We start from the raw sequence: 18,554 nt of genomic DNA on the forward strand, positions 1-18,554 counted from the left end.
TTTTTCCTTTCTCTTGTTCTTGTTCTTCTTTTCCATTTGTATATCTTTTCTAATTCTGTATTAGCTTTTAACTATGTAAAACTCTAATACAAATATTATTAAAAGCAACTAATGTTTTAATTTGTATTTTATTTGATGTTTTCAAGAAGAGTAGTGTTTATCAGGTTTATGGCCTTATTTGAACCACTTGCTACGTCATATGGTTTCTTTGGCTTTGGTTTGTAAATTGTGTAAATCTAGTTAAAATACAGTTTGTATAATCCTGATTTATGTCTTACCCTGATCTGGGATCTCAGTAAATTGGCTTATTCAATAATTGTTAAACGAACTATGGCTTAGTGTGATATATAAATCCAGCCCTTGCAATACATTTCCCAACAAAATTCCTCTTTCTGATTTTAAAAGATCCTGGGAATACATGGGAAAAAATCCTTATTTGCACAAAGATTTGCACAAGAATCTTTGGCCATTTGCACAATGAAAATATCTAATTTGTTTTTTCCCTAATGTAAGACTGCCTTTATTCAACAGAAAAAAGAGTTCAAACTTAATTCTCCAAAGAGGACTCCAATTAGGAAAATTTGGGGGGTGTCAGATCATCATTATATCTGTTTTTGATAATAAAGCCTGGAATGATGCTTTTCAAGTTGTGGCAGTCAAGATGCTGCTAAAGCAACTCATAGCATCCTGAAAAGCAGGGCTGGTAACTAGGGATATGGGATTGTAGGTCATGACCTTCTCAAGTGCTACCACTGGTCCAGAGTGGGAAGGCTCTACTTCTATCTCAGTTGTGTCTCCCTTTGAAATTTCTTTACTTTCCTCAGAAAAAAGAGGGCAAAAGACACTGAACATTCAATATGGGGGGGGGGGAAAGGTTGGAAAACATGTTCAAAATAAAATATCAGAATCTCCATAATTTAGGCAGGACAGATTTGATACTCTTATTTCTTATACTATAGATGATTGGATTGAACAGGGGTGGAAGTAAAGAATATAGGGCAGTTAATGCAAAATCTAAGTAAGTTGGAGTGTTAGAGGGGGGTCTCAGATAAGCCAAGCATGTGGTTACCAAAAACACAGAAAAGACTATCAGGTGGGGAAGACAAGTGGAGAAGGTCTTCTGCCTTCCTTTCACAGAAGGGATTCTCAACACTGCCTTGAAGATCATGGTGTAAGAGAAAATGATAAAAATAAAGCAACCCACTCCTGCTGGGACACTGGCCACCAGAAATCCATCTTCAGTTTCACTGAATCCAGAGCAGGATAGCTTTAGCAATTGTGGAATTTCACAGAAAAACTGGTTGACAACATTAGAACAGAAAGGGGTGGAAAAGGTCCCAGTGGTATGCAACATTCCATAGAGAAGACTTGTGAACCACACCAGAATCACTATTCTGGTGCAGGCTTTCCAATTCATCACCATCTCATAGTGCAGTGGATTGCAAATGGCAACATACCGATCATATGCCATGACTGTCAGGAGAGAGAAGTCAGACGCTTCAAAGCAGACAAAGATAAAGACTTGTGCAAAGCAACCAAAGTAAGAGATGTGTCTGGTATCCATGAGAGAATTTATCATGGATTTGGGGACAATGGCTGAAACAATGCCCAGGTCCTGCACTGCCAGATTCATTAGAAAGAAGTACATGGGGCTGCGTAGTTGGTGGTCAAAAGCTACTACAGAGATGATGAGCAGATTTGTTGTGGCAGTTGCCAGGTATAAAATGAAGAATAAGAAGAAATGTAGAAGCTGCAGGTGCCGATCTTTTGAGAATTCCAGGAGCAGAAAATAAGGCACGGTGGTTTGATTCTCCATGTTTAAATTATGACTAAGATTAATGCCACATCTGTGAGGAATCAGAGGTGAGAGATACCATTAGATAAAAACAGTGAAGCTACAGCTTGTTACATATGGGGAACAGAAAGGGAAAAAATACAAGAAAATGTGACAACAATAAAAGATGACTACACCATTGAAAAAATGCTTATATCGAATCAGAGCACTCTGCAAAACAAAAACAAAAACCCTTTTCTTCCCCCCCCCCCATCTATCCCAAATCTTTTCCATATTGCTATGGCTAAAATGTTTGCCTAACACTTTAAACATCTGCCAAATACACCTTTAGCACTGGGAGAATCTACATCAGTCAGTTTTGGAGCACTTTTATAAGATGGTGGTGGTGGTGGGAAAGGGAGGAGGGGGTGGCTTATACAGTACCCTGAACTCCTGCAGGAAATGCAGGATACAAATATGCTCAAAGATAGAGAGGGAGAAGGGGAATTGTTTTGTCAGGATCTCTGGGAGATGTTTGGTTGAAAAATAAGATAATAACGCTTTAAACATTAAACAATGCAGTCTAACCACCCACCACACATTCGCAGCTTATGTGTCATAAAAATAGCAAGAGTCAAAATTCTCCAGTTAACATTTCTCAGATTGAACATTAAGAAAAGTTTCTAACAGGAAGAACAGGTTGATGGGGGACCAATAACCAACGAACATGATGATTTTTCTTCACCGGATGTTTCAAGAAAGGTCTGGACAACCATCTGTCAAAAATACTTTAATTTGGATCTGTGAATGGAGCAGAGAATTGTATTTTATAGCCTCAGTCACACCCTCCATTCTACTATATGTTTTTTTTTTAATTCTTAATTATCACTGATACTTTTCTCACAATTTACTACTTATACTATTTTAGTGTCATACAGTAATGTGCCACCTTAATGGTGTGTTTAAGCAGATCATTGCACTGATTGATAAGTGTTGGACTGGAGACACACGTTCTTGACATTTTTCACACACATTATATTGCTCTGCAATTTATGTGTCTCCAGAAAAATATGTAGCTGAATGTTCCCACCAAATAATATCAAGGAGGAATTGTTTGTCCTGTTTTTGCTGCAGTAAAAAATGAACACACCCTGCCATAAACATGACATGTTAAGGTTCAGCATCCTTTGAACAATGTGAATCAAATTTTTAACTAGAACGAGAAAAAGAAACCCAACACATTATCTCCTATCTACAGATGGATCAAGAAATGATGTTAGGGATCTAATTCAGCAATTAGTGATCAGTTCACCCAGGGTGCTCTAAATTTGTTCAAGCTGTAGAATATCTATTTTTAATATCCAGTATCTGCATGTAGAAGATAAGCCATCATGTTAAGCATGCATTTGTTTTATTATTTAGGCAGCTTATGGACCACCCCTCTCCTGCAATAGATTCCCATTATTTTGATTCATAATACTCTTAGTCTACCTTTTAGAGTGCAAACAAATCTGTCTTTGTTGTCATCCTTACCCTAAAATGTTTTGCTATTATAGCAAAGCACTAGGTTATAATTTCACTTTATTAAGTCCTCTCCCCAATGTCAAAAGTATAGAAATGAGTCTAATACAGAGTCAAGCTATGCACATGTAAGTAAGAGCCAATTTGGCTGAGAAAGCAGGAAATGGCTTTTCTGTAGAATAATCAATATGATAATCACTTACCATTTTTCTTCACAGAATTATTGTCCAATAATGCATAAATGCTACTGAATTCTTGTTCAGTCATGAAAAAGATGTATTATCCATGGGAACCTTTGAGTTTATATTTGGCAAGCTTAATAATAAGTTGACTTTGCATCTGGCAATCCTTTTGTTTCCCTATAGACTATACAATAAAAACTCGCAAAATATTATAATGAGAGTCTGTATTTTTAATATAATTAGCAATTAACAGCTACTGCTATCCATGCCCAACTGTGGATTAAGTGAGCAGACTTTCAGGATGCATAGTCTATAACAAGCCTCAGCACCTGGGATTAAATGTTACAGTCAGCTTTGAAGGGATTGGACCCTCCATCTCAAAGCTATCTAAGCTGTGGGCTATCTTTTGACTGCTATGAGTCCCATTAATTTGTTATGAATAGTGTAAATACATTCTTTTAGGCAAGAATTCTGGGTGTTCTATCATTGAATTGAATGCCCCCAATCTGCAATGCTAGTATTTCTATATTGCTGAGAACCAGGATGCTATGTAGTATTCGAAATGGGGCAGCACCATGAAGCAGATTAGGGCCCCCCAAACCTTTTGGGTCATGCAGGCATCTTTTCCATGTTGTGCTATTGCCTATATTGCAGCAGATAAACTTAGGAGTTTGTTTCTTGCTACTTCTCCTACTCCTATTCTCTAGGATTTTCCCCATTTCCTACCATTTTTATTTTCTAAAAATGCTTATGAGGTCTAATACATATTAAATATTGGTGATTCTAGAAATAGAATCATGTACCATCATGTTTTTTTCTTTTCCTTCCTTCCTTCCTTCCTTCCTTCCTTCCTTCCTTCCTTCCTTCCTTCCTTCCTTCCTTCCTTCCTTCCTTCCTTTCTTTCTTTCTTTCTTTCTTTCTTTCTTTCTTTCTTTCTTTCTTTCTTTCTTTCTTCTGTCTCTCTCTCTCTGAAATCATATAGTGCAGAGAGTTTGGCAAATGCTCACATATCACAGAATAAGACGAAATTAAGAATGTCAAGTCTATCAGTAGATGCTTGGCCAATTTTGAACTGCAACAGCTAGGTGAATGAAGGAAGGAATGTGTGTATGGGTGATAATGAGGGCAAAGGATGTTCTTTTCCAATAAAGCTTTGTAGCCTGCAGGACACACTCTCTGTGCTCACAGCTTGCAGAAAGATTCTAGCCACTCTGCTAGCTAGTGCTTTAGGGAAATTCAAGAAAAGAGTCCTACCAAATGATCTGGGCATGATATCTCATCATAAAACCCTGCTTTCCCAATCTCAGCTGTGCAAAATTATCTCCTTCAAGATGGTCACTGTCGCTTGTGAACAGTTGGCCAAGGCAAGTGGGCAGACCTTGAGCACCTGCTAGAAGAAGAAAGAGAAGGGAGAGTATTTGATAAGAAGTGGGATTCCAGGTCTAGTTAGACAATTGTGTAAGAAGATCCCCATGAATCTGAATAAATCATATGTACATACAAACACATCAATTTCTATGTCTTGCTGGTGCAACAATGGACAGCTAACAGAATTAAAATACAATATATATTAAAAAATGCAATATAAAAAATCCTATCCCAACCAGCTAACACAAGTGGCTCCTAAAACACCATTCACTAATATTGTTTTAAAAATATATAATGGTAACCCTCTTTCAAACATGGCCCAACATCTATTATCTTTGAAAAAAACAATAGAAACATTTACCCCGGTCCAAGAAGAGCCAGACCCCCAGAGGATCATGACAACAACAAATTTTGGCCTCTCGCACAATCTGTTCCATATGTAGTCTGACACCATGAGGCTGGTGTAATGAAAACTAAAATCCATATTTGGATATGCATCCTCCCTTATTGATTAAATTTAGTTTTTCCCCTTTGGGCCTTGCACCTCTAATTTTAAGACTTTGTTTCATCTTGGGGTAGGATATTGCATGAGAAATGGAAATGTTGCAATTTTTATTTTATTTTTTTACTTAACACTGTTCTGATGGTGGGATCAGAGGCAGCCGTAAACAGCATGCCAAAGATTTGGAAGGCCAATTAAGTCTGGCTGCCATATCCAGACATGTGTTCATTCAACCTTTTTCAAGCTGGCAGGCTATCGAAGCCAAATATCAGTTCCCAAATTCAGGAGAGCCTTAACTCTGGTACCATTCAGTGCCATCCCAACAGCTGATTTTGCAGGAAAATTATGGGGTATTCTATTGAACAAAGACTTTGCCCTTGTGATGAAAGAGTCTCTGAAACACTAAATACCATGTCCTTTCTATTGCTCCCATTACAAAGATGACCTACTGCAATTAATATTTTTATTATTTTTTATTTATTTATATTTCAAATTTGTCACCACCCATCTCACTGTGGGGTCACTCTGGGTGGTTTATATAATACCCTATCTAATTATCTAATTATATTATATAATACCCTATCTACTCAGATTTCCGGGGCCATCCAGATTCATTTTATTTACAGTTACCATTATCCAATCAATGCAATCATATCTATCTTAACATGGCTAAGTTTTGTTTCACTCTTTGTAGAGTACCTTAACCATACCAGCTTTATAATTATTGGGTTTAATGTGGTTTTTATTAATGCTAAATTTAATTTTTATTTTTGAGCTGGTACCATGACTGTAATAAAGTATCTTGCCTTGCCTTTTATATTGATCCAAGTATAGTCCTGGCTTTAAATAAATTTTTCTGTGATCCATTTTAGCTCTTAATGACATCTTGCTGCAATTCTGTTAAATGTTCTTGAAAATCCTTTATTTGAGCAGCATCATCTCTTGATCTCTTCCCAAGGACAATAGCATCTCAGTTAAACTCCCAATGTTTGTAATTGTAATTATAATTGTATACAATAATTTTAAAATACATCACACCTTAACCACACCAGTTTTATAATGCATCCAGCCCATGTTATAAACAAGAACGATTTTCACTATGGGACCACCATACAGTATGTATGTCAAGTATCTTTCAGAATGAGTGCTATATCATGATGTCATCTTGCATTTTGGAGTTTTAACGATGGCAGCCAGCAGGAGAAAATATCTAGAGAAGCATGAATTTATTGATTTAGAAAAATTTTTAGGCATTTTTCAGCACTGCAATCTCAATAAATTTTGGGTAAACTTTCAGAGTAGGAATCATAATCATAAATTCATAATTTCTGTTTGTATGGTTTATTTATATGCTATTTTAATAAGGAATAATTCCATGTAACACCTCCAAGTTTAATAAGCTGAGACCAAAACAGTTTGCCTATGTCTTCTGTGTCTTACAAATATATTTATTAGTAGCATTTCCTCCTTAAGAATTCCATACAGTCCTGCAGAAAAAAATGTTAAGATTTCCTAATGAAAGTAGTGATGACAAAATTAGGCATCCTTTAGAAATGCAGCAGAGTAGATGCGAGCTTCATTTTAGGGCTGTGATGGACATTGGGAGTACAGAGGTACACTCAATCCTGGATGATGCCCAGAGGCAGGGAAGTTTCATGCATCTATAACATTTTCCTAACAACTAAAGGAAACACAATATTTTTGGCAATAAAGTTGAAGAATTGCATCAGACGCTACCAAAAGTGCTATTGTGCCATTGTTCACTTGTGGATAGATATATTTAGCACTGCCTTATTATTCCCCATGGAACTGATTTTCAAAAGTTGAAGAAGCTCTGTCTGTCTGACTGTCTGTCTTTATTTGGGATTATGTCTCATTCCAATTAGACCAACTGTGATGTAGACATGAAAGATAACTTTAGAGTTCAGATTCTGAAGATGGTCTGTTACAGTTATAAAAATCAACCCTTTCCCTTCTTTTTGCTTTTAACTGTGGTCAATTATTGCTGAGCTACTTGGGGAAATGGAAGAAAATCTCTGAATACCAAGCTTAGCCAGGTAGCCATCATATTCTTCTATCATTCACTGCAGCTCAGAAGCAGGGTTCCTAAGTGCAGAGCTGTGGAGTCAGAAGTGTGGAGTCTGAATCCGCAATAAGAAGAGGAGGGGATGTGTTAGATAAGAAAGAAACATGAAGTCAGAAGAGAAGAAGAAATGCCTTCCTTATAATTTGTTGAAATAAAGCTGAAGGGAAGCATGTAAGGAAACATGGACCATGCAAGGAGGCATGATGGGAGATGAGATCAAAATTTGGGAGATAAATGAAAAAAGAGAATTCTGACACATAGTAGAGTGAGAAAAAAAAGGTAAGCTTAGTGTTGGTGCATGTTGTATACAGTAATTATTAAAAAATATTAATTTCAGGATAGTATTAGCTATTTCTTAAAGCAATATTTTCTAAAAATATATCATATCAGAAAAGTACAGTGCAGAGACTGTGAAAAACTGTTATAACTGCTGCAGTATAAGACATTGGGACTTTTAGGGAGAAACAGAACTTCTCAGTGTGAAATAAACCTATGTCTATTTATCATTTCATCTTCCCACAGAGACCTCATAATGCCATGTTGAATAGAACAAGCATAGCAGGTTTTGTGCTTCTGGGATTTACTGGAAATCAAGAGGTCGAAACTTTACACATCACAGCCTTCTTGTTAATGTATCTTTTTGTCCTGGTGGGAAATCTTCTGATTATTGTTTTAGTAGGAATCAATAGATATCTGGATACCCCAATGCATTTTTTTCTAATTAATTTATCTATTGGTGACCTTGCTATCACCACCACAATTATACCCAAATCTATAATTAATGCCCTGATGAACTCCAAATGGATTTCGTATTCTGAATGTGTGGCACAATCGTTTTTCTATGTTTCTTTCCTGTCATCAAATTTCTTCGTTCTTACTGTCATGGCCTATGACAGATACATTGCCATCTGCTGCCCACTGCACTTTGCATCCATAATGAAGGAGTCCACTTGCCTCCAAATGGCTGGAGGGGCATGGGTGGCTGGATTTCTGCATGCAGCTCTACACGCAGGGAATTTTCAATGCCTTTCTGATCCAACATCATCAATTAGTTCTTCTGTGAAGTTCCACGGTTAATCAAGCTCTTTTGTTCTGATTCTTATCTTGGTGAAACCTGGGCTCTTGTCTTTGGTTCATCCTTGGGAGTTGGCTGCCTCTCATTCATTATCTTGAGCTATGTGCGGATCTTTAGCACCATGCTGAGAATGCCCTCAGTCGAGAGAAGGGAAAAGGCATTTTCAACATGCATCCCTCACCTCATCATTGTTTCTGTATTCATTGGCAGTAGCCTCTTGGCTCACCTGATACTACCTGCTAATTCTCCATCTAGGTTGGATGAAATATTTACTGTGCTCTATACGTTGGTCCCTTCACTGATGAATCTGGTAATCTACAGCATGAGGAACAAAGATGTCAAAGCTGCCTTTTGGAAATTCCTTGATTGGCGGCATCTTAGCAAGAAAAATGTAAAGCTCTCTAAATTTATTCCTTCATCTAATTATGATATTAAGCATAATGACAACTTGTAAAGAGATGAAGGTTCCTAATTTGGGGTTTTCTGTATAACTTGCTTATTTATGTGATTTACTCTAAATTGTGATTTGTTACATGTGCAGAATTAAATTTGTCATTATATACCATTTTTATTAACAAGAAACATGGGCCTGAGATGGATAAATTAAGATTCTTGTAGGTTACATTTGTTGTGCCACTATAAATTTTTAAGACCCATTAATCAAAATTACTACATCCCCAGCAGTTTTTGAATTGCCACTAATATATTTTTGATATTCCCATTTTTTATGGACAAATATAAGTTTCTTGTAAACAACTCCAGAAATTCAGGTTTTATATTAGCTAATTCTGTAAAAATCTGTCACATTTTAGTAGTATATCAAAACCCTTTGACGTTCCAGGAAGCAACTAAAAGCACTAAAAACTGTAAATGGAAAAAACAATGTTTCCAAAGGTTAAGGAAAAAGAAAAATAATAATTTGCCTGAGATAAACTTTTAAAACAATAACAAAATACTGAACAAAATCAATAAAGGAAATAGAGGAAGAGAAGGAGGAGGAGGGGGAGTAGGAAGGGGAGTAGGAAGAACTACTACAAGGATTTCAAGAACGGGCATCTTGAAAAACAGTGTAGGAATTCCCCCACAAGAGAATGTGTCCAATTTCCATCTTAAAGAAATATGAAAAAATATTAAACATATATAAAAGGGCTGTGACTTCTCAGACCAAAAACGACTTCTGAGTTTCCAGATCAAAAAAGTTCCTTAGCCCAGAATCCAGAGGCAAACAAATATTGCTTGACAGAATAAAAGAAAACACAACAGTAATTCACTCCTTTTGTATTTTTAAAAATATTTTTATCTCACCTTTATTATTTTCATAAATAACTCAAAGCAGCAAACATACCTAATATTTCTTCTTCCTCTCATCTTCCCCACAACAACAACCCTGTGAGATGAGTTGGGCTGAGAGAGAGTGAGCAGCCCAAAGTCACCCAGCTGGCTTTCATGCCCAAAGCAGGACTAGACCTCAGAGTCTCCTGGTTTCTCACCTCAGGCTTTAACCCCTATACCAAACTGGTTCTTGTCTTGCAGCCAGATGAGCTCCAATAAATTGCTTGCATTTCTGAATTGTTTATGGAGGCAGATCTTGAAAAAAATAAATGTTATTTTCTTGATATGTGATTTCAAAAATTCTGCTTCCAGAGAAAAAGCCACAATATGATTCTATGTTTTGATCTAACAAATTTAATGATGGCACTGGATCTGTTCTATGAGATGGAAAAGGAAACCCACCTGATATGCTGGTTTCATTTCCCACTTTTTTTCTGACTTCATTGAAAATATCTCAGATATGAATTGGTCCAGAAAACTGCTTTAGCATGATGTGATTCAGTATTGAAAGTGAGGTGTAAAAATAATAAACTGTTTATACGAAGCAGATGCCACACATGGGGCATTTCATTTCAAATATGTTTATTCAGTTTCAACTGTTTCAATATCTGCAGCAAATTGCTGATCATAATCTTCAGGATAGGTGATTAGTTTTTCACATGAATTAATAACAAAAGCTTTTAATGTGGGCATTTTCTCATCAAGAGCATCCAGTCCCTGCCTCATCTCAAATTCTTTAATTTGACCTCATCCATTGCAGTTTTAATCAGCAGAAACTCCATCATTTTTTAAAATGGTAAATCATAATGAAAAGAGTTTAACATGACCAGCAAATGAAGACCATTATTAGTTTCTCTTGTGAGTCAGGAATGAATTCAGCTTTTGCTTATTCTTCAACTTCACTTTTCCCTTCAGATGATTCTTTTCTCTGTCCTCTTAGCTTTAGACCAACAAATTTTCCCCACAAAGCAAGAAGCAAACAAGGAAAATAAGAGATTTCTGCTTATCAATTAAGTAATAAAACAGTCAAAGGATGAGGAGATAATCCCTTAAGGAAGTGTAAAACATGGACTTGCAAATTGGAGCAACACCACATGACCAAAAAATGACAAAACTGAATAGTACACCAATAAATCAATGACATCAATAGATGTTCATAAAGAGCCATATAAATAAAAAGTTTGCAAATTAACTAGTATCATGTTAGCTGTATGTTACTGTTCTATAGGTTTTTAAGTACTTATTAATGCAAATCAATAAATGTCCCTTCAAGTGAACACCAGGAGATAAAAATGCTGGTATTCCCATCTCCTCACTATCTCATGTCATAAAATACGCAGAAGGCCTATTTTACTCATCTGCCAAGATAATTGCTCAACTGGCATGAGTTTATTCCAAGAAAATGCTACTCTTCAAATGGAGATAGAAAAATAAGGGAGCAGAGTATTCTCTTTCCCAATATAGAGGAGATTTGCAGAAGACTACAGTACTTTGAATTCTCCAGAGTACCTCCTGGAGAACACTATGTTTTGACTGAAAATGTTTGTCACTTCTGTTCCACCATATCTATCCCAAGTGTGCCTTAGAACTACATTATGGATTTTGCATTATGGGAATTTCAGCCTTCAAAACTTACTATTGTGAAACAAGTTCCTTGTGCACAGGTGCCTTTAGGGATGCCTTGCTTTTTCTTATGAGAGCGATTTGGTAATATTAAGGACACTGTCTGAGTCTCACCAATTTTGCAGCATGATAAACACAGAGAATAAATCTAGGCATGAAAGGTCATCCTAAAATATGATTTTTGATTAAGGTGTATTACAATGGCTGGTGTGGGTCTTCCGGGCTGTGTGGCCGTGTTCTGGAAGTTTTGTTTCCTAACGTTTAGCCAGCACCTGTGACCGGCATCTTCAGAGTGCAGGAGCACAGACAGGAGCAGTTCTCTCTGTGCCCAGGGTGATTTGACCCTTTTGTGCAGATTTTTCTGGTTGCTGTAGTCTGCAGTGTCTTTCATGTTCTTTTATCCTGGTATGGATGCTGCGTTTTGTGGTCCCGATGTATACTTGCCCGCAACTGCATGGTATGCGGTATACTCCTGCGGCGGTGAGGAGATCCCTTTTGTCTTTTGCTGATTTTAGCACTTCTTGTACTTTTCTGGTGGATTTGAAGACTGAAGAATCTGCAGTAGCTGAACATGCTCTCAAGCACACTGGACACAAAATCCTATTTGAAAACACAGAGATACTGGACAACACCAACAGCCACTATACCAGGCTATACTGGGAAGCCATTGAGATTCACAAACACCAGCACAGTTTCAATAAAAAAGAGGAGTCTAAAAATCAACAAAACCTGGCTACCAATCCTGAAAAATACAGCCTGCAAAAGGTCAATGAACTCAGCTCAACCACCAGGACATGTGAACAGTTCACACAATGAACTTGCTAATCACCCTCAGCAGCCCCTCGTTAACAATTCAATAGAAGAAAAAACCCTGCCTAATCCCCAGGAAGATACACACAGATGCAGACACCAAAACAAGCAGCCACTCAGTAACTCAACCCCCCCCACACCCAATCCCCCCTTCCCCCCAGATCTCTATAAATACCCACAAAAGGGTCACATCACCCTGGGCACAGAGAGAACTGCTCCTGTCTGTGCTCCTGCACTCTGAAGATGCTGGTCACAGGTGCTGGTGAAACGTTAGGAAACAAAACTTCCAGAACACGGCCACACAGCCCGGAAGACCCACACCAGCCATCGTATGCCGGCCGTGAAAGCCTTCGACAATACACAAGGTGTATTACAATTAGCAAAATCATTTTCTCCCCTCTTTTTTGGGTTTTTACTGTGACCTATTAGTGCTGAGGCACTTGGAGAAATGAGAGAAAATCTCTGGATGCCAAGGATAGCCAGTTATCCCTCCTATGTCTCTCTCCTCTCATTCTGCTCAAAAGCAGCTTCTTCTCCAGGGGCCCCTGTGAAGTCACAAGCATGGCAAGAAGAAGGTGAGAGGATGTGTGAGAAATAGAAAGAATTGGAGAAGAGAAAAAGGCAATGGAAGATATCAGGTAACATTTTACTTTATTAAAATGTGAAGGGAATAATGTGGAACTCTTCAAACTGTGCCAGATAACTCAAATTGATCTGCCCAGATCAGTCTGATTCAGCCTAGAGAAAAATTAAACAGTAAATATTCTATTTGTATCTTCAAACCTTATTTTCCCCCTTTGGTTCTCTGTTCTACTTTTTAAATCTTTCTATTGATTTCTTCCAAATTTTAAAAAATAAGCAATTCTTTCAATTTTACTGTATATAATTATGGGCATTGTCACTACATTATTTTCAGTCAGTTGTCCTCAGATATTGGCATTTCTACTTGTTATTTCCACAGATGTTTCTGCTGCCGTGTCTACTGTTTTCCATCAATATTTCTTTTAGGATGTTTAGTTACAGTCCACTTAAAACATGAGTGGAAAAATGTATTTAATGCATTGACATTTCATTAAATGTATCTTTGTATTATTGTATTATGGTGGTTTACTGCCATATACAGTCGTGTGAAAAAGAAAGTACACTCTCTTTGAGTTCTATGGTTTTATGTATCAGGACATAATAAAAATCATCTGTTCCTTAGCAGTTGTTAAAAGTAGGTAAATGCAACCTCAGACGAACAACAACGCATGACATATTATACCATGTCATCATTTTTTTTTACAAAAAGAAAGCCAGAATGGAGAAGCCATGTGTGAAAAACTAACTACACCCTTACTACTTCCATAGGTATGAAGAGGCTAAGTAGCAGCCAGTAGCTGGTAATCAAATGCCCTTGATCAATTGATCATCAGCAAATGTGATTACCTCTAGAAAAGCAGAAGTTTTAGGAGTTTGCTGGTCTCGAGCATTGAGGTGTGTTAACACAATGCCAAAGAGTAAAGACATCAGAAATGATCTTAGAGAAGCTATTGTTGCTGCCCATCAATCTGGGAAGGGTTATAAGGCCATTTCCAAACAATTTAAAATCCATCATTCTGCAGTGGGGAAGATTCTTCACAAGTGGAGAACATTCAAGACAGTTGCCAATCTCCCCAGGAGTGGACGTCCCAGCAAATTCACCCCACGGTCAGACCATGCAATGCTCAGAGAAATTGCAAAAAAATCCAAGAGTTACATCTCAGACTCTACAGGCCTCAGTTACCATGTTAAATGTTCAAGTTCATGACAGTACACTTAGAACAAGACTGAACAAGTATGGTTTGTTTGGAAGGGTTGCCAGGAGAAAGCCTCTTCTCTCTAAAAAGAACATGGCAGCACAGCTTAGGTTTGCAAAGTTGCATCTGAACAAATCCCAAGACTTCTGGAACACTGTCCTTTGGACAGACGAGACCAAAGTGGAGATGTTTGGACATAATGCATAGTGCCACGTTTGGCAAGCACCAAATACAGCATATCAACACAAACATCTCACACCAACCATCAAACACAGTGGTGGAGGGGTGATGATTTGGGCTTGTTTTGCAGTCGCAGAACCTGGGCACCTTGCAGTCATTGAATCGACCTTGAACTCCTCTGTATACCAAAGTATTCTAGAGTCAAATGTGAGACCATCTGTCTGAGAGCTAAAGCTTGGCCAACATTGGGTCATGCAACAAGAGAATGATCCCAAGCATACCAACAAATCTACAACAGAATCACTGAAAAAGAAAATAAGGTATTGCAATGGCCCAGTCAAAGTCCAGACCTCAACCCGATTGAAATGCTGTGGCGGGACCTCAAGAGAGCTGTGCATAATCAAATGCCCACAAACCTTAATGAACTGAAGCAATGTTGTAAAGAAGAGTGGGCCAAATTCCTCCACAATGATGTGAGAGACTCATAAATTCGTACAGAAAATGATTTCTTCAAGTTATTGCTTCTAAAGGTGGTTCTACAAGCTATTGAATCATAAGGTGTACTTAGTTTTTCACACATGGCTTCTCCATCACCAGATGGAGTATATAGAAATTAAATTGTCTATATTATTGCTAAAAGGAGGTGGAGGATCTCAATTATAGCATCAAAGACATGGCCAGGTGCTGACTGTGGAACAGATCACAAACTGTTGATGTGCAAGCTCCAAATTAAACTAAAGAAGAAGAAAGCCAGTAAGATTCCATGATATGATTTTGAACATATACCCAGCATTGTCAAGGAGAACATCAAGAATCACTTTGAAGTCCTGAACCTCATTAATAGAGAGCCAGGGGAATTATGGAGTGAATTTAAAGGAGTGTTTAAGAATGAATGTGAAAAGAGACTGCCAAATATGAAGAGAAGAAAGCAAACTGGATGTCAGAACAAAACATGGAAATTGTCAAGAAGAGAAGACAAAGTCAAGAAAGACAAATATCTCAGAAAGGAACTTAACAAAGAGTTTCATAGAGCTGATAGAAGAGACAAGAAGTAGTATTACAACAACATCTGTAAAAACATTGAAGATGGAAACAAACATGGAAAAATAAGGAAAATTTCAAAAGATCTCTGAACTCAGAAGGAGGTGCCAACCTTTCACTGATATGCTAAAGGACTCCAGTGGACAGATAGCAACCGATTCAAAGGAGTTCAAAGGAAGATGGAAGGAGTATACTAAAACATGATAAAGTAGAGATGTCAACATCCAAGATACCTTAGAAGATATTCTGTTGTTACAATAACCTCTAGTACTAGAAGATGAAGTTAGATCAACATTCCAGTCATTACCAAGTTGGAAAGCTACAGGAACTGATCGAATACCCACTGAAATATGTCAAGCAAGAGAAGAAAAATCAGTTAAGGTTCTAACCAAACTATGCCAGCAAATCTGGAGAATGGTCAATCAATTGGAAGAGGTCAGTCTGCATTCTGGTACCAGAAGGAAAAAAAAGGACACTTAAGAGACTGGGCAAACTATCATACAATATACTTAATTTCATACGCTCAGGATATCAAACACTTAGTATTATCCAACACCAATTAGAGCCCTACATGGAAAAAGAGATGCTACCCACATCTCTTTGGACATATTATGTGAAGACCCAGCTCTCTGGAGGAGGCTCCAGTGCTGGGAAAGGGAGAAGAAAAAAGAAGAGGATGACTGCTTGATGAGTGGCGTTGAGGATGAAGACATCGGGCCCACATTCTCTGTGAATGGCCTAGCCTTTGACTCCCGCAGTTCCTACCATTACCCATCAGCACCATGATTTCCCTGCCTGCCTCTGACCCAGCCAATACACTAACTTCCAACAGCAACTGCCCCCCCCGCACCAACTCACCTCCCACCTCATCCGCGGTCAATCCTAGCACACATACAGTAGACTGGATAGTAAGCCCCAGGAAGCTTCAGACCAGTATTGAGCCCTCAGCACCCTAAGCACAACCCGCCAGCCCCTTCCCTCCTCTGAACTAGTTCACCTCCCCCTCCAAACCACAGCTTATCCCAGGGGAAATTGAGTTAAAGACAGCCAAACAAACACCTAACAGCTATGGTAAGCCCTCATCCCCTCTTCTGTCTTGTACATCTACAGAATATAGATTTCTACATAGAGTTGGTTTCTGTATACTGCAGAAGACAGGTGGACTGTGTTTACAAGAATGTCTACAATAAAGGTATAATCTATCTACTTCATGACTATCACATTCAAATACAAGCAAGTTCTGAATATGGCGTTAAGTGTTTGAAGAGTCAAGATTTATTGCCATATGCTGCATGAAGTCTAGCAGGAAGGTCTGCATTTTTCTACTTTCAACAATTTGAGAAAAAAATTAAATTATGGTCACAGAGAGTTTTCCAATTCTTCTAAAAATGGTCAAGTCACCAAAACCTTGCTCCATTATCAGAACGATGTAGTGATCCACACAGATCAGTTAGTTTGGATGATGAACTAGCTAGACCACTTAATATATTTTTATAAACCTGATTCATGGCTTATGATATACTGAGATTGCAGAAATTGTGTTTTAGTCATCACTCCATTGTTAAATGAACAATGGCATAGTGTAATGTATGAAAAAACCTCCAGTAATTCCATCTCCCAATTGAATTCCTTCCTTTGATATTAGAATCTTTTGACATTGGGAATGCAGGACAAAAATATCCTTATAGAAATTTCCACAAAGTTAATTTCTGTTTTAGTTTTATTCTTAATGGGAGACTGCTTCCATTAAGCAGAAACCAGGAGCTCTCATTAACTTCTCCCAGAACAATTAGGAAGATTTTTAGATTTCTGAATTCATTCATCTTATCTGATTCTGACATCAGATCAACTAAAGTCTGGAACAGCATTTGTCAAAATATGGTAGCCAGGATGCTGCTAAATAAACTCCTAATATCTTAAAAAGAGGGGTCAGTAACTAGGGATATAGGTTTGTAGGATATCACCTTCTCAAATGCTGCCATTGGTCCAGATGGCAAGGCTCTCTCCTATATCTTCTTTTATTTCCTCAGAAAAACCAAGGCAAGAAATACAGAAAGTTCAATGTGAGGAAAAACAGGATAGAAAACATCACCAAAAGAAAATGTCAGAATCTCCGTAATTTAAACAGGACAGATTTGATATTCTTATTTCTTATGCTATAGATGATTGGATTGAGCAGGGGTGGAAGTAAAGAATATAGGGCAGTTAATGCTAAATCTAAGTAAGTTGGAGTGTTAGAGGGGGGTCTCAGATAGGCTAAGCACACTGTTACCAAAAACACAGAAAAGACTATCAGGTGGGGAAGACAAGTGGAGAAGATCTTCTGCCTTCCTTTCACAGAAGGGATTCTCAACACTGCCTTGAAGATCATGGTGTAAGAGATGATGATAAAAATAAAGCAACCGAACCCTGCAGTGATACTAGCCAGAAGAAATCCAACTTCCATTAGACTGAATGCAGAGCAGGATAGCTTTAGCAATTGTGGAATTTCACAGAAAAACTGGTTGACAACATTAGAACAGAAAGGGATGGAAAAGGTGCCACTGGTATGCATCATTCCATAGAGAAGACTTGTGAGCCACACCAGAATCACTGTTTTGGTGCAGGCTTTCCAGTTCATCACCATCTCATAGTGCAGTGGATTCCAAATGGCAACATATTGATCATATGCCATGACTGTTAGGAGGGAGAAATCAGAAGCTTCAAAACAGGCAAAGATAAAGACTTGTGCAAGGCAACCAAAGTAAGAGATGTGTCTGGTATCCATGAGAGAATTTATCATGGATTTGGGGACAATGATTGAAACAATTCCCACATCCTGCACTGCCAAATTCAATAGAAAGAAGTACATGGGGTTGTGCAGTCGACGGTCAAAAGCTACTACAGAGATGATGAGCAGATTTGTTGTTGCAGTTGCCAGGTATAATATGAAGAATGAGAAGAAATGGAGAAGCTGCAGGTGCCGATCTTTTGAGAATTCCAGGAGCAGAAAGTAAGTCAGTGTGGTTTCATTAACCATATTTAAGTTATGATCAAGATAAAAGCCACATCTGCGAGGAATCAGAGGTGAGATACACCATTAGATAAAACAGCGAAGCCATGTCTTGATACATGCTGGGCACAGAAAGTAAAAAATGTAAGACAAATGTGACATCAATTAACAGAGGACTACATGTTTGAAGAATGTCTATGTCCAATCAGAATATTCTCCATATATTTCAATCCATCACTTACTAAAGAACCAGCCAGAAACTTCCTGTTTTTTCCCCCTTTCCCATCCCA

At 37.9% G+C, this 18,554-nt stretch overlaps 2 protein-coding genes across 2 annotated transcripts; both read right to left on the reverse strand.

Moving 5' to 3' along the window:
• Positions 1-901: 901 nt before the first annotated feature.
• On the reverse strand, positions 902-1,816 carry LOC148215185 (olfactory receptor 14C36-like). The gene has a single exon (XM_088144241.1). It carries the CDS (start codon positions 1,814-1,816, stop codon positions 902-904), a length of 915 nt encoding a protein of 304 aa, XP_088000367.1.
• A 15,560-nt stretch (positions 1,817-17,376) lies between these two features.
• Positions 17,377-18,291, reverse strand: LOC148215186 (olfactory receptor 14J1-like). The gene has a single exon (XM_088144242.1). The coding sequence runs from the start codon at positions 18,289-18,291 to the stop codon at positions 17,377-17,379; it is 915 nt and encodes a 304-aa protein (XP_088000368.1).
• Between the last annotated feature and the right edge of the window lie 263 nt (positions 18,292-18,554).

Source organism: Python bivittatus, unplaced genomic scaffold (genome assembly GCF_059951505.1).
Source record: "Python bivittatus isolate LINGU-HERP-01145 unplaced genomic scaffold, Pbiv_v1 ctg000450_np1212, whole genome shotgun sequence".
Lineage (NCBI taxonomy): Eukaryota > Metazoa > Chordata > Lepidosauria > Squamata > Pythonidae > Python > Python bivittatus.

Bases quoted from the DNA above. Each gene is read 5' to 3' on its own strand.
- LOC148215185 (XM_088144241.1), bottom strand. From the start codon at position 1,816: ATGGAGAATCAAACCACCGTGCCTTATTTTCTGCTCCTGGAATTCTCA.
- LOC148215186 (XM_088144242.1), bottom strand. From the start codon at position 18,291: ATGGTTAATGAAACCACACTGACTTACTTTCTGCTCCTGGAATTCTCA.